At 35.9% G+C, this 16444-nt stretch overlaps 1 protein-coding gene across 1 annotated transcript in view; it reads right to left on the bottom strand.

The window, feature by feature from the left end:
- LOC127839462 (hemicentin-1-like) overlaps nucleotides 1-16444 on the bottom strand; it is a 178954-nt gene that overhangs the window by 146797 nt on the left and 15713 nt on the right. The window contains exons 11-17 of the mRNA XM_052367842.1: nucleotides 15660-15926; nucleotides 13979-14103; nucleotides 11417-11561; nucleotides 6461-6643; nucleotides 4417-4512; nucleotides 2889-2972; nucleotides 1776-1882 (exon numbers count right to left, since the gene is read on the bottom strand). Of these exons, the coding sequence (XP_052223802.1) occupies nucleotides 1776-1882; nucleotides 2889-2972; nucleotides 4417-4512; nucleotides 6461-6643; nucleotides 11417-11561; nucleotides 13979-14103; nucleotides 15660-15926 (1007 nt within the window). The remainder of the gene's footprint in view (nucleotides 1-1775; nucleotides 1883-2888; nucleotides 2973-4416; nucleotides 4513-6460; nucleotides 6644-11416; nucleotides 11562-13978; nucleotides 14104-15659; nucleotides 15927-16444) is intronic.

A 16444-nucleotide genomic window follows, 5' to 3' on the forward strand; every position in this document is an offset into this window, starting at 1 on the left:
GAATACTATCAGAATAGCAAACAGTTTGGATCCTGATGAGACGCCACGTTCTGTGGCGTCTCATCTGGATCCAAACTGTTTGCACAGGCCTTCAAAATTCGGTTCCCGCACTGAAAGAGATAAGTAGGAAAGTGATCAGCATTTATTGCGTATGAAAATCCGCCTAATATCTCGACTCCCTGCAAATTTTCTAAGTAATTAGATCATCCAGCTAAGAATGTTTGCAGGGAGTAAAGTCGTGATATAGAGCAAATATTAATACAAAATAAATGCTTGTAACTTTCTTGCTGATGTGGCTGGAAAGTGAACGTTATTTAAACATTAATACAAGTAATCAAGGGTATAAAATAGCTGTCTCAGCATGGACGTTGCCATCTTGACTATCATATGATTAACCCATATGAATACTAAGGGATGTATGCTCGCCACAAGAAAATTGACTTAAGGGCAATAACTCAGTAAAATTCTTCCTTTATAAAGTTACAATTTTTGTACAATGCACTTTGGCTAAACGTAGTAATGGCAAATGCATGGTATTGAATGCTCTAGACGAACATTGTTGTTAATGGTAATCTGATAAAGCAGTTAAAACTATAGAGCTTCGCTACAAACATGACTAATACTTTATTACCACCAGTTTGTCAAAGGCATAGTAACTATGTTCAAGGGCACATAATTCAGGATCACTGCACATGAAAATCGTGTCATGCTTCAAGTTTCAATTCAACTGCTATTCAAATGTAGAAGTAGTTTTCTACATAAAGGTAAAAGATTATGTAAGGACAAAAAGTGGACAAACCATTGACAAACTGAATAACAGAGTGACTTCAATACATACCTTCTCCAGTCCTTCTTGTGGGGGTATGATGACTCTATCAAAATTATTATACATATTGCAAAAACTTATGAAAAAGTATAGAACAATGTAATGTAATTTTGAATTGTATTTGATATTAAATGTTATTGCATCTGACTGGCTGATAATTAATGCGTTACATTTGAGTATATTTTCTGTTAAGAACAGGTACAGTATTGCAACTGCATAAATATGTGTGAGAAGCCCTTGGTTTGATTTAAAAAAAAATCTAAAATTGGATTTTTTCTATGATTACAGTAACTTCCTCAGTCTAACTTAGTACCTGAAAAAAAATGCTAAAAGTGAATACAAAATTTAAAGACAAACCTAACTTATTTGCTTTTGTCATCTTACCAGTTAACATATATCTGTTAAAGTTTTCAGACAAAGTTTTTATATAGCAGTACCCTCTTGTGGCACGATAAATGACTTCTTCTTCTTCTTCTATGGACCTTTCAACATTAACTATACCTTTATTCAAAACTTACAAAGCATTCTCTCTGTATATTTTGTCATGTTCCTTTTCCCTTACCTGTAAGTTTGATATGATTACATAGACCACCTGTGACAAAATGATGTGACTGTCTTTTTCTACCAGCCTTTTTACCTCTTGACATGTGACCAAAGCAGTGTTAATTAAACACTTAATTAATAATTATCCTCTGTATACTAGTATGCTGCTAGGTAACTTCAACCATACTTTACAACTTCTATGATTACAGTACCTGTTACTTATCCCTTACCTTTACAACTTCTATGATTACAGTACCTGTTACTTATCCCTTACCTTTACATCTTCTATGATTACAGTACCTGTTACTTGTCCCTTACCTTTACATCTTCTATGATTACAGTACCTGTTACTTATCCCTTACCTTTACAACTTCTATGATAACAGTACTGTGTACTTATCGCTTACCTGTACATCTTCTATGGTAACACTCCCCTCTTGTGGCACAATAAAATGACTGTCTTCTTGGATTGGCCGTTCACCACGTAACCAAACCAGTTTGGGATTTGGGTTGCCTAGCAACATAGATATACCACAGGCTACATATTAATAACTGTATATTAACACTACAGCCAATAACTTGCATATATATATATATATTATAACAAATAAACCACATCTATAATTAATATTTTACTTCAAAAGTTTATGACTTTCAGGTAGTTATGATCATTATGTAAACACAACACTCTTTCTTCTCATGGTAGTCATTTCATGAAGTTAATTTTAAGAAGCTGATTTGTGTCCGCATTTGACTTTTCAACTCAAACTCTGAATGTAACCTTGTCCTTTGAAGCAGGGAGGCAATTGTTAAACTGTCTTATTATGGACTGCAGTTGTGCCAAATTAATTTTAAGTATGTCAATATATGGCTAAGGAATTGTATATCTTAATTTCAACCGCTAAATGTGCCCTTGACCTTTGAGATAGGGAGACAAGTATTGAACTAAACATGGCATCTTATGATAGTTTATATTTGTGCCCAGTCATTTCAAAATAAATAAATACGGATCTATACTGGAAAGATATGGCTAAAATAGGAATTTTCTAGCTGTTATATGGCACATTTTGAATTTTACCCATAAGTGTGACCTGAATCTTTGAGGCGAGGAATCGTGTTTTACACCAAACATTTTGTCATATATGAGGGTGGACAGTCATGGAAAATTATTCCAGATCCATCAATATATGGCAAATTTATTGATGACACAAAACTTCGCTCTGAGAAGTGGACGGACAAACAAACAGACAGACCAACAGACAGGAGGACAGCGCAACTGCTATATGTCAAATGAGTGCATACAAATAACAGATCCTGAATGTCATGCATGAATAACTTACACAATAATACAGTCAATATATAATACTGGGGCAAGTATGCCCAGGTAGAATAGTTGCAGACTGCTTATTAACTCTTACCCACTTAGAAGCAAAGTGCAAACAGCAAAAAAAAACAGAACAGCCTGTATAAACAAAACCAGGGACAAGTGACTGAAGTCTGGATATGGCCCTGTGTGATACCTTGAAATAGCCTGCAGTTGAGTTCCACAGTGTCTCCAGCCACAACCTCCAGTTCTGGTGCTAACACTTCTAGTACAGGGGAAACTGAAATGGGTCAAAGTTTACAAACTTATGCCCTAGTCAATGTGTCAGAATTGAATGCCCTATGTTAGTTTTAAATTTAAATGCATTCGTTGAACTGCCACTACAAGAGGTTAGTATGAATACATTAATGCAATACTATAATCTCTATTTTATGTAATACATGGTTAAAAATGTATACCTTCAAATGGAACATTCTTTTTCTCATACATTTAATTTCTTCTGAATTCGAATAAGTATATTGCATGTTAAGCCTCTGTTAAACCTATACATGTCTGTGACTGTTTCTAAGGCAATGTAGATTTTTTTAAGTTTTGTCTGCGAAGGATTTTTTAAGGTTAACACTTTGACATAAAGTTTTTTAAGATTCAATATTGGTACATGTATATGATAACCTACTCCCTCAGAACAACTTACAAAATATGTGTATATCATAACTTACCTATACCAGTGATGGTTTGAAAGGAAGAGTTCTCTACTGTACCAAAGTGTAACTTACCTATACCAGTGATGGTTAGAAAGACAGAGTTCTCTATTGTACCAAACTGTAACTTACCTATACCAGTTATGGTTAAAAAGACAGAGTTCTCTATTGTACCAAACTGTAACTTACCTTTACCAGTGATGGTCAGAAAGGCAGAGCTCTCTACTGTACCAAACTGTAACTTATCTATACCAGTTATGGTTAGAAGGCAGAGTTCTCTACTGTACCAAACTGTAACTTACCCATACCAGTGATGGTTTGAAAGACAGAGTTCTCTACTGTTCCAAACTGTAACTTACCTATACCAGTGATGGTTAGAAAGACAGAGCTCTCTACTGTACCAAACTGTAACTTACCTATACCAGTGATGGTTAGAATGGCAGAGCTCTATACTGTACCAAACTGTAACTTACCTATACCAGTGATTGTTAGAAAGACAGAGTTCTCTACTGTACCAAACTGTAACTTACCTATACCAGTGATGGTTAGAAAGACAGAGCTTTCTACTGTACCAAACTGTAACTTACCTATACCATCGATGGTTAGTAAGACAGAGTTCTCTACTGTACCAAACTGTAACTTACCTAAACCAGTGATGGTTAGAAAGACAGAGTTCTCTATTGTACCAAACTGTAACTTACAAATACCAGTGATGGTTAGAAAGACAGAGTTCTCTACTGTACCAAACTGTAACTTACCAATACCAGTAATGGTTAGAAAGGAAGAGCTCTCTACTGTACTAAACTGTAACTTACCTATACCAGTGATGGTTTGAAAGACAGAGTTCTCTATTGTACCAAACTGTAACTTACCTATATCAGTGATGGTTAGAAAGGCTAAGCTCTCTTCTGTAACTTACCTATACCAGTGATGGTTAGAGAGGCAGAGCTTTCTACTGTTCCTTAACTTACCTATACCAGTGATGGTTAGAGAGGCAGAGCTTTCTACTGTTCCACAACTTACCTATACCAGTGATGGTAAGAAAAGCAGAGCTCTCGACTGTACCAAACTGGTTCTGGGCCACACAGGTGTAGCTGCCCTGGTCCTCAAGACTAACATCTGGGGACAAGAAACAAAACAATAACATGTGTATTTTAAGATGTTTAATTTAGGCAACAAGGTATGTGGAAAAGGGATACAGACAACCCAACATTCAACTTTTGCTTTCAGATTGGACCTTTGACCTCAAATAATTACCTTGGCATTTAAGGTAATGTGACAAGTGTTACATGTTGCACTTCATCTTATGTGGCTTTATATTAATGCCAAGCTAATTTAAATTCAATCAATACATGCAACAGTTATGGCTGAGTAAGGAATTTTCACATTTGATCTTTAATTCCAAAGTGTGACCTTGACTTTTTATGTAGAAAGACAGGTATTGCACATGACATATGGCAGACACAGGAATGTTTCCATTCACATCTGGATGCACTGACAGGCAGTGTAACTGCTATATGCCATCACAAAGACGCCCTGTGAGTAGTTTTCAATTATGCAAAGATAAAACAAAATCATTATAGATTTTACTTTGACATTTGACCATAAGTGTGACCTTCTCCTTACCAATAGGGACTTGAGTAGACTGGTGCGTGTCATTTTATTTTAAAAGCATTGTAATTCTTAATACCATGTTTTGAGCATTGACTTTCTATTGAGTGCCTTACACTGTTAACCTACTCCTGTCACTTCTTCATTATTATTTAAAAATCAATCAAACCTGGACAAAGTTACAATCAGATAGTGTAACAGCTTGGATTCATACATTTGTATATGATCTTGTCCTGTGATCTTGACATTTGACATATGCACCTGATTCTTGCTTTTAACATTCTGTCATGGGCTTGCCACACCTGCCAAGTTATTTTAAGGGCCATTCATGTTGGACAAATGTATGGCATTTACAAAGTTACTGACATTTCACCTTGAAACGTGACATTCATTTGAATCTGGGGACCTGGCTCTTGCGTGTGGCATGTAATTGCACAATGTTTCTAATTTCTTATATGGTATTTACAAACAAAGTTATGCATCAGAGTTTATTTTTATATTGATAATAATGTGCCTCAATCATCAAGATAAATTGGAATTAAAAATAATGATTTAAATTTTCTCCATACAAATATTCCATTTTACTGTTTAGACAAAACAGACTGTTATATAATTATCCACACGAAGGGCGATATATTTTAGGAAACTGAAATTATAAGAAGTTCAACTTCAATTATAAGAAGTTCAACTGAAGTTATAAAAAGTTCAACTGAAGCTATAAGAAGTTCAACTTCAATTATAAGAAGTTCAACTAAAGTTACAAGAAGTTCAATTTCAATTATAAGAAGTTCAACTTCAATTATAAGAAGTTCAACTGAAGTTATAAGAAGTTCAACTTCAATTATAAGAAGTTCAACTTAAGTTATTAGAAGTTCAAATTCAATTATAAGAAGTTCAACAAAAGTTATTAGAAATTCAAATTCAATTATAAGAAGTTCAACTTCAATTATAATAAGTTCAACTTCAGTTATAAGAAGTTTAACTTCAATTATAATAAGTTCAACTTCAATTATAAGAAGTTCAACTTCAATTATAAGAAGTTCAACTAAAGTTATTAGAAGTTCAAATTCAATTATAAGAAGTTCAACTAAAGTTATAAGAAGTTCAACTTCAATTATAAGAAGTTTAACTTCAATTATAATAAGTTCAACTTCAATTATAAGAAGTTCAACTTCAATTATAAGAAGTTCAACTAAAGTTATTAGAAGTTCAACTTAAGTTATAAAAAGTTCATCTAAAGTAATGAGAAGTTCAACTAAAGTTATAAGAAGTTCAACTGAAGTTATGATAAGTTCAACTTAAGTTATAAGGAGTTATAAGAAGTTCAACTTAAGTTATAAGAAGTTTAACTGAAGTTATAAGAAGTACAACTAAATTTATAAGAAGTTCAACTTAAGTATAAGAAGTTCAACTAAAGTTATACAAAGTTATAAGAAGTTCAACTGAAGTGACTCACTCAGAATCATGAGTTCCCCAGTGGGCAGGTGTTGGACCCTATTGCCCTTCTCTAGGGGCCTCCCGTCTGCCCGATGCCAGAACTGCTTTGGTGCAGGCAGGCCGTCAACCCGACAGTGCAGCGTGGCGTTGGAGCCGATGTTGACATCAACGTTGGCAGGTGCCTCAATCACTTCTGGTTGGGCTTAAAATGTCAGAAATTAAAGAACTTTGTCTCAGAATGTGCAGAATGAATGAACAAGAAAGATGTGACCGCTGCTACGTTTTCATTCCAAATGTCCACTCCTCCCATGTTTGCACTCTGTGGGTTGTGAGATATGTTTTTAGTTTAACCCTTTACCACTTAGATACGTATTTTTATGCATGTGTTGTCCGTCAGAAAGATAAATTTAATTAAAGACCTTTCTTACTAGATTCAAGTTTTAAAGACTTATTTCCATGATTAGATACTGATGAGCAACAAACAGCATAAAACCTGAATAGACTGCGAGTTACTCGCAGGCTGTTCTGGTTTTATGCTGTTTGCACATTTTCATTTTTCTTCTGTGAGGGAAAAGGTTAATTTACTTAAAACTTGCACTGAGAAAGTCATCAAGTACCATATTCATAGGAAAATAATCATTCATACTTATTTTACAAGCCAGCCTGTAATATCTCAACTTAAGTTAAAACACACCAGATGAAAATTGTTGTATGGTTTATTGGTAAGAATTTTAGCTTAAAATCAATTCAGTTGAAATGTACTGGTAACATACACATGTGTGAACTCCTACCAATTTATTGAAAACTAAACATGTGTCAAAAGACATTCCCCCCCCCCCCTGCCCCCAACATTCTACTTTTGCCGTAAAACTCCACTTATGTTAAAAGTTAAATAATGTTAATTTTCCAAACAAGGACAATAAATCCAGTATAAAGAACAACAACAAAAACAAGGTGTGCAAGTAAGTGCTGGTAAATATATTTTTAAGGTATCACTACACTTGCAGAAATACGTTTTGAATTACAAACAAATTGTGCAAGTTAAATAACGGATTTGTTTGTTTACATTTTACAATGGAACTATGTAATAACAAATATTGCATCTCTTTATAGTCTTGCAACTTTTGTTGAGAGTAAAATTAAGCCTATAATTCAACCAAGTACCAAATAAGTGCATGATTATGCTTCAAACATAACAAGAGATTTAAGGGTGTAAAATTCCACTTGCTCGAAATAAATGGCGACTAACATTTTTATCATGGGGAATATAAAATTTGAAGTTCTCAACCAATGAGGCGACTCCATTTTCAGCCTTTATTTTGTTACAAGTTAAGTCATGTGATTAAAATGTGTTGATGATTGATGTTATAAAAACATTTACTGTATATTCCTTAGCATGAAATTTGGTGGTGTTTCAAAAAATTACTTTTTTGTGGCCACGTGAATTTGTAGATGTCTGATTTGGGAGAAAAAAAAAACATGACAATTTTGCATCAGTCATTGCCTAATATGTTTGTGTTTAATTAGTGGATTATGTCAACCCACAAATCAAATAACATGACTGTTTGTACAGTAATACATTGACCATCCTGTTCTTTACACTAACCAGCTAATTTGTGTAAATAAGGGGAAGGGGTGGGTAATGAAATTGGCAGTGTTTATTTCCCACTGTACAGGGATAAACTCTATTACTGTTGTTTTTTTGTTTACAGTATCACGCAAAATGTCACTGCAAGTGGGACATGGCAGTGGTTGTAAAATAATGGCAAAAATATTCCTCTAGATCATTTGAAGTACTTTCTGTGAAAACCGGGCATAACTCATGTGCGTTAAGTGTCATTCCAGATAACTCATGTGCGCTAAGTGTCATTCCAGATAACTCATGTGCGTTAAGTGTCATTCCAGATAACTCATGTGTGTTAAGTGTCATTCCAGATAACTCATGTGTGTTAAGTGTCATTTCAGATAACTCATGTGCGTTAAGTGTCATTCCAGATAACTCATGTGCGTTAAGTGTCATTTCAGATAACTCATGTGCGTTAAGTGTCATTCCAGATAACTCATGTGCATTAAGTGTCATTCCAGATAACTCATGTGCGTTAAGTGTCATTCCAGATAACTTGTGCGTTAAGTGTCATTCCAGATAACTCATGTGTGTTAAGTGTCATTCCAGATAACTCATGTGCGTTAAGTGTCATTCCAGATAACTTGTGCGTTAAGTGTCATTTCAGATAACTCATGTGTGTTAAGTGTCATTCCAGATAACTCGTGTGCGTTAAGTGTCATTCCAGATAACTCATGTGCGTTAAGTGTCATTCCAGATAACTCATGTGCGCTAAGTGTCATTCCAGATAACTCATGTGTGTTAAGTGTCATTCCAGATAACTCATGTGTGTTAAGTGTCATTCCAGATAACTCATGTGTGTTAAGTGTCATTCCAGATAACTCATGTGTGTTAAGTGTCATTCCAGATAACTCATGTGTGTTAAGTGTCATTCCAGATAACTCATGTGCGTTAAGTGTCATTCCAGATAACTCATGTGCGTTAAGTGTCATTCCAGATAACTCATGTGTGTTAAGTGTCATTCCAGATAACTCATGTGCGTTAAGTGTCATTCCAGATAACTCATGTGCGTTAAGTGTCATTCCAGATAACTCGTGTGCGTTAAGTGTCATTCCAGATAACTTGTGCGTTAAGTGTCATTTCAGATAACTCATGTGCGTTAAGTGTCATTCCAGATAACTCATGTGTGTTAAGTGTCATTCCAGATAACTCATGTGTGTTAAGTGTCATTCCAGATAACTTGTGCGTTAAGTGTCATTCCAGATAACTCATGTGCGTTAAGTGTCATTCCAGATAACTCATGTGTGTTAAGTGTCATTCCAGATAACTCATGTGTGTTAAGTGTCATTCCAGATAACTCATGTGTGTTAAGTGTCATTCCAGATAACTCATGTGTGTTAAGTGTCATTCCAGATAACTCATGTGTGTTAAGTGTCATTCCAGATAACTCATGTGTGTTAAGTGTCATTCCAGATAACTCATGTGTGTTAAGTGTCATTCCAGATAACTCATGTGCATTAAGTGTCATTCCAGATAACTCATGTGTGTTAAGTGTCATTCCAGATAACTCATGTGCGTTAAGTGTCATTCCAGATAACTCATGTGCGTTAAGTGTCATTCCAGATAACTCATGTGTGTTAAGTGTCATTCCAGATAACTCATGTGCGTTAAGTGTCATTCCAGATAACTCATGTGCGTTAAGTGTCATTCCAGATAACTTGTGCGTTAAGTGTCATTCCAGATAACTCATGTGCATTAAGTGTCATTCCAGATAACTCATGTGTGTTAAGTGTCATTCCAGATAACTCATGTGCGTTAAGTGTCATTCCAGATAACTTGTGCGTTAAGTGTCATTCCAGATAACTCATGTGCATTAAGTGTCATTCCAGATAACTCGTGTGTGTTAAGTGTCATTCCAGATAACTCATGTGTGTTAAGTGTCATTCCAGATAACTCATGTGCGTTAAGTGTCATTTCAGATAACTCATGTGCATTAAGTGTCATTCCAGATAACTCATGTGTGTTAAGTGTCATTCCAGATAACTCGTGTGCGTTAAGTGTCATTCCAGATAACTCATGTGTGTTAAGTGTCATTCCAGATAACTCATGTGTGTTAAGTGTCATTCCAGATAACTCATGTGTGTTAAGTGTCATTCCAGATAACTCATGTGTGTTAAGTGTCATTCCAGATAACTCATGTGCATTAAGTGTCATTCCAGATAACTCATGTGTGTTAAGTGTCATTCCAGATAACTCATGTGTGTTAAGTGTCATTCCAGATAACTCATGTGCGTTAAGTGTCATTCCAGATAACTCATGTGTGTTAAGTGTCATTCCAGATAACTCATGTGCATTAAGTGTCATTCCAGATAACTCATGTGCATTAAGTGTCATTCCAGATAACTCATGTGTGTTAAGTGTCATTCCAGATAACTCATGTGCGTTTAGTGTCATTCCAGATAACTCATGTGTGTTAAGTGTCATTCCAGATAACTCGTGTGTGTTAAGTGTCATTCCAGATAACTCATGTGCGTTTAGTGTCATTCCAAATAACTCATGTGTGTTAAGTGTCATTCCAGATAACTCATGTGCGTTAAGTGTCATTTCAGATAACTCATGTGCATTAAGTGTCATTCCAGATAACTCATGTGCATTAAGTGTCATTCCAGATAACTCATGTGCGTTAAGTGTCATTCCAGATAACTCATGTGCATTAAGTGTCATTCCAGATAACTCATGTGCGTTAAGTGTCATTCCAGATAACTCATGTGCGTTTAGTGTCATTCCAGATAACTCATGTGCATTAAGTGTCATTCCAGATAACTCATGTGCATTAAGTGTCATTCCAGATAACTCATGTGCATTAAGTGTCATTCCAGATAACTCATGTGCGTTTAGTGTCATTCCAGATAACTCTTGTGCGTTAAGTGTCATTCCAGATAACTCATGTGCATTAAGTGTCATTCCAGATAACTCATGTGTGTTAAGTGTCATTCCAGATAACTCATGTGCGTTTAGTGTCATTCCAGATAACTCATGTGCGTTAAGTGTCATTTCAGATAACTCATGTGCATTAAGTGTCATTCCAGATAACTCATGTGCGTTAAGTGTCATTCCAGATAACTCATGTGTGTTAAGTGTCATTCCAGATAACTCATGTGCATTAAGTGTCATTCCAGATAACTCATGTGTGTTAAGTGTCATTCCAGATCAGCTATGCAGCCCACTCAGGCTAATGAGGGACAACACTTTCCCTATTTTGTGAATGTTTTGTTTAAAGGATGTCTCTTCTGAACAAAAACTCAGTCTGGGCGGAAAGTGTCGTATTGGATTAGCCTGTGTTGACTGCACGGGCTAATCTGGGATGACACTCTAGCATATTCACTTTAACTTTAATAGTGAGATTCTCACATCCGACTTCCAGTGTGATGATTGCCTCGTCTTTCCCAGCCTCGTTCCTGGCCTCACATCGATACTGCCCTGCATCCAGCTGCTGGGTCCCCAGGATCCTCAACTGACCCTGGTCTGTGATCTGTACGTAGGACAGGGCCTTCAACTGAAAATGACAAATATAGCAATTGGTCAAATTTATCAAATTCTTTATGAAAGTATGAACTGAAGTTTTACTACCAATAATTTAGCTTTCTAGTCCTTTAATCCGTGTCAGTGATCTGTACGTATGACAGGGCCTTCAACTGAAAATGACAAATTAGATGCACTCTGAGAAAACCAGGTTTAATGCATCTGCATGTGAAGTTTTGTCCCAGATTAGCCTGCTGGGTCCACACAGTCTAAACTGGGACGATATTTTTCGCTTTTATGACATTTTGTTTAACCCTTTACTGCATGGATATGTATTTTGACACATTTGTAGCCCATTGAAAGTTAAATTTAGTTAAATACCTTTTTTACTAAATTCAAATTTGAAAGGCTTCCTTTCCAACCTTTAGATACTGATGAGCAGCAAACAGCATGGAACCTGAACAGACTGCGAGTTATTCACAGGCTGTTCTGATTTTATGCTGGTTGCAAAGCCATTGTCACTTAGCTTCTAAGTGGGAAAGGGTTAACTCTTTCAGTGCGGGAACCGAATTTTGAAGGCCTGTGCAAACATTTTGGATCTAGATGAGAAGCCACAGAACGTGGCTCTCATCAGGATCCAAACTGTTTGCTATTCTGATAGTATTCTTTGAAAAAAATCGAAGAAAATGATAATTTTAGAAATTTAGAAGACAACATTTTAGCAGACGACACATTTCCCAGCATGCAAAGGGTTAAAGGAGGTATCGTCATAGTCTGTGCAAGCTAATCTGGCAAAGCACTTTACGCTCATGCATTAAAACCTGGTCACAGTCACAGAATACCTAATGAAAGTCTGTACTGAAATCTTTGACTGTCCCTCATCCATGATTTGGACATATATGACAGGAGCCTTAACTTGTTCAACTCACTAACTAATAATGTGATGGCCTGGCGTCATGTTCAATAAGCTCCTCAGTATGAATTAACTCTTTCAGTGCTGGAACCGAATTTTGAAGGCCTTTGCAAACAGTTTGGATCCAGATGAGAAGCCACAGAACGTGGCTCTCATCAGGATCCAAACTGTTTGCTATTCTGATAGTATTCTTTGAAAAAAATCGAAGAAAATGATAATTTTAGAAATTTAGAAGACAACATTTTAGCAGACGACAAATTTCCCAGCATGCAAAGGGCTAAGGCTCTCCTGCCAACCTTTCAGGTGAAGAGACCCTAGAACCATTAGCTGCTCATTGTCTGTACAATTTTACCCATGTACTGCTTAGATACTCATTTTTAACTGTTTGTAGTCACTTAGAAAATAAAATTATTTTAAAGGGGCCTTTTCACGTTTTGGTAACTTGACAAAATAAAAAAAAGTTGTTTCAGATTCGCAAATTTTTGCGTTAGGTATGATATTTGTGACACAATCATACTGAACATCAACCATGCTCTAAAATATCTATTATAAACATCTTTTGACGTTTTGAAAACCTGTAAATTACAAGGCGTTGCATCGCGAAACGATTGAATAATTTGGAAAGTTCTGTTGTTGCCGTTATATTTTGGGTAAAGGATTGCTTATATAAAGTAAAAAATACATCCTGTTACAGCATGAAAACGGATGGCCGAGTGGTTTAAGCAGAAGATTTTTACTTCAGGACTCTAGGGGTCAGTTGTTTGAGCCCAGTTGAGGGTTACTTTTTTTTCCTTTTTTTATTTGTATTCTTGTGTTTTTTTTACTGGAGATTTTTAGGTCCAATTTAATTTAAATTTATCAAAATAAAGCATTAAATGACAAACTTCAATACATGCCAAAATCTGTGAAAAGGCCCCTTTAAAGACCTATCTAAATAGATTCAAGTACTTAAGGCTTCATTTCCAAACCTATGATACTGATGAGCAGCAACCAGTTTCTGGCAGGCTGTTCTGGTTAACCCTTTGCATGCTGGGAAATTTCTTGTCTGCTAAAATGTCGTCTGCTGAATTTCTAAAATTAGCATTTTCTTCGATTTTTTTCAAAGAATACTATCAGAATAGCAAACAGTTTGGATCCAGATGAGACGCCACGTTCTGTGGCGTCTCATCTGGATCCAAACTGTTTGCAAAGGCCTTCAAAATTTGGTTCCAGCACTGAAAGGGTTAAATGCTGGTAACATAGAGCCATTTACATTTCTGAACAAGACAGGGTTAACCCTTTCCCACTCAGACGCAAAGTGAAAATGGCTATGTGCAAATAGCATAAAACCAGAACAACCTGCGAGTAACTAAGTGGTAAAGGGTTACAAAACAAATGAAACATTGGTTCTGCAAAAACTCTATTAAGCAAACATGGACAAGGAAAATTGACTTAATTATTCTCCATAGAAGACAGTTCCTCAAATGTATAAACAAAACTGATAATTTGTGTACTTATATGCAAATGATTTCACATATGTGCACATTCTCTAATCTTACCTCTACATCACCACGGTACCAGTGTATTTCTGGTTTAGGAATGCCGTCTGCTCCACAAAACAATATGGCTTCATCGCCGCTGGCAACCAGTACCTTGCTCTCGTACACGGATATGTGAGGCTCCTCTGAAAGAAGTGAAAATGTCAAATGTAAAATCCAATTCTTTGTTTCTTTTGTCTGTTGGAATGTGCGTTACCTTCTTCACTCTGTACTGGTAGTAAATAAAAGACTATTTTTTCGTCTTTTTTTTTTAAAATAATTATTTGATTTAAATTTAAAAACTTGATATTTGTCAACGCCTGTGTCTATCTTGTAACAGAGCCTCACTCTTGCAAAATGTTACTGGATGCATGTGCGTAAAGTGTCGTCCCAGATTAGCCTAAGCAGACCGCACAAGCTTATACGAGAAAACAATTTACCCACATGCATTCACTCTTTCGAGCTGGAACCGAATTTTGAAGGCTTTTGCAAACAGTTTGGATCCAGATGAGACGCCACAAAACGTGGCGTCTCATCAGGATCCAAACTGTTTGCTATTCTGATAGTATTCTTTGAAAAAAATCGAAGAAAATGCTAATTTTAAAAATTCTGCAGACAACATTTTAGCAGACGACAAATTTCCCAGAATGCAAAGGGTTAAAACAAGTTTTCTCAAAAAGCAGCTCATATGAATTTTGACCTTCATCATATTCTGGTATACTGGTAAGGAGTACAAAAAGGTTCCCAGAATAGAACAAGTCTATAAGTACAGAATCTATATCTTTAAAAGGATATCAATTTTCTGAATGCAGGATGACCTTTGCAACAGATTCCATGACTTTGTTCCATGATGTTGTGAGATGATGTCATACATTTTTATATGTCCGGCTAAATCAAAATAGCAGAACCATTGTATTAAAATAAATGAAAGTAAATGCATTTTTGAAGAGCTTTGTTGACAATAATAAAATGATTATTAATTATGCAAGTCAATGGTCCCCAAGGTATTATTAGTCTCCTGACTCGAACTATTTTGTATCTCACACGGCCTCCCCACAATCCACTTGACCAATGTCATACTTTTGGAACAAATGACTGGTGTGATATTACGTTATCGTAAAAAATTCCTTTTTTGTCAAAGAATGTCAGATAAAAATGTGATTAGAAGGATTTCATGAAGTACATTAATCATATTGTAAACACCTTAAGAAAAACCAATGTTTTGCTTTTTACATATTTTTGCTAATTATAACTTAGGTATGCAGACTTCAAATTTTTCTCTTAATTGATCAGCCAACAGACCAACTTTTTTATTGGCAACAAAATATGAGCCTGTCCTGGAAAAACTGGGCTTAATGTGCATGAGCGTAAAGAGTCATATCAATTACCCTCGGCTCTTTTATGGAATTTTCCCCTAAAATGAGGTCTCTTCTTAACAAAAATCCAGTTTAGACAGAAGATGTCATCCCCGATTAGCCTGTTCAGCCTGCACAGGCTAATAAGAGACAGTACTGTAGGCACATGCATTAAGTCCAGTTTTCTGGTGAAATGAGGCCTCTTCTGAACAAAAATTCAGTTAAGACAGAAAGTTTTGTCCCCGATCAGACTGCACAGGCTAGACTGCACAGGCTAATCAAGGAGGACACTTTACGCACATGCATTAAGCCCTGTTTTCCCAGAACAAGGCTCATATGGTACCCACCGATATATTTCAGTTCTGCATTTGTAGTGACTTCCCCTGCAGCATTTAACGCCCAGCAGGTGTAGATGCCCTCGTCTCCGCGTTTCAGGTTCCGTAACTCCAGCTTGTTAGCCACGACTCGGACGTTCTGATTGGTTATGACCGCCTGGCCTCCGCGTAGCCAGTTCACAGAAGGTTCCGGAAATCCGGTAGCAATGCATGTGAATTCGCGAGTCTCACCGACCTTGAAACTTGCTGTCTGTGGGTTTATTTTGACTGTTGGAGCAACTAAAATGAAGTGACAATAGTACCCAATGAGTGCTGATAATGATTGGAGAAATGAGAAACACATTTTTAAATTCAACGACTTTAGTTTTTTCTTATAATTGCAATACCTATAGTAAATACCTGTATTTCAAATGCAATACATAAAAGTCAATGTATCGATCGCAATGTCTAATAGTAACCTTTTCATAAACAATTCCTATACGTGACTTCTATGATCAAAGAAATTTTTTGGCTAGCTAAAGTAGGTTTTAAATATGTAGAATTCAATAATAAAATATACATCCCATGACAAAAGACAACCTTTTTTTCTATTTATCTAAAAAAAAACAATAATTTCAACACACTGTAAATTTTGGTCTAAAACTATAAAATGGTTAAAAATAAAAGTGAAAGTTATTGCACTTAATTAGAAACCATTCTATAATCAACTAGATTTGTATACTACTGCCATGTACAAAATGAACTATGTTCCTTAGAGCTCGGCCAGAGACACCATGCAGTGGTTCTACCCATTGACT

The sequence above is a fragment of the Dreissena polymorpha genome, chromosome 7 (genome assembly GCF_020536995.1).
Source record: "Dreissena polymorpha isolate Duluth1 chromosome 7, UMN_Dpol_1.0, whole genome shotgun sequence".
Lineage (NCBI taxonomy): Eukaryota > Metazoa > Mollusca > Bivalvia > Myida > Dreissenidae > Dreissena > Dreissena polymorpha.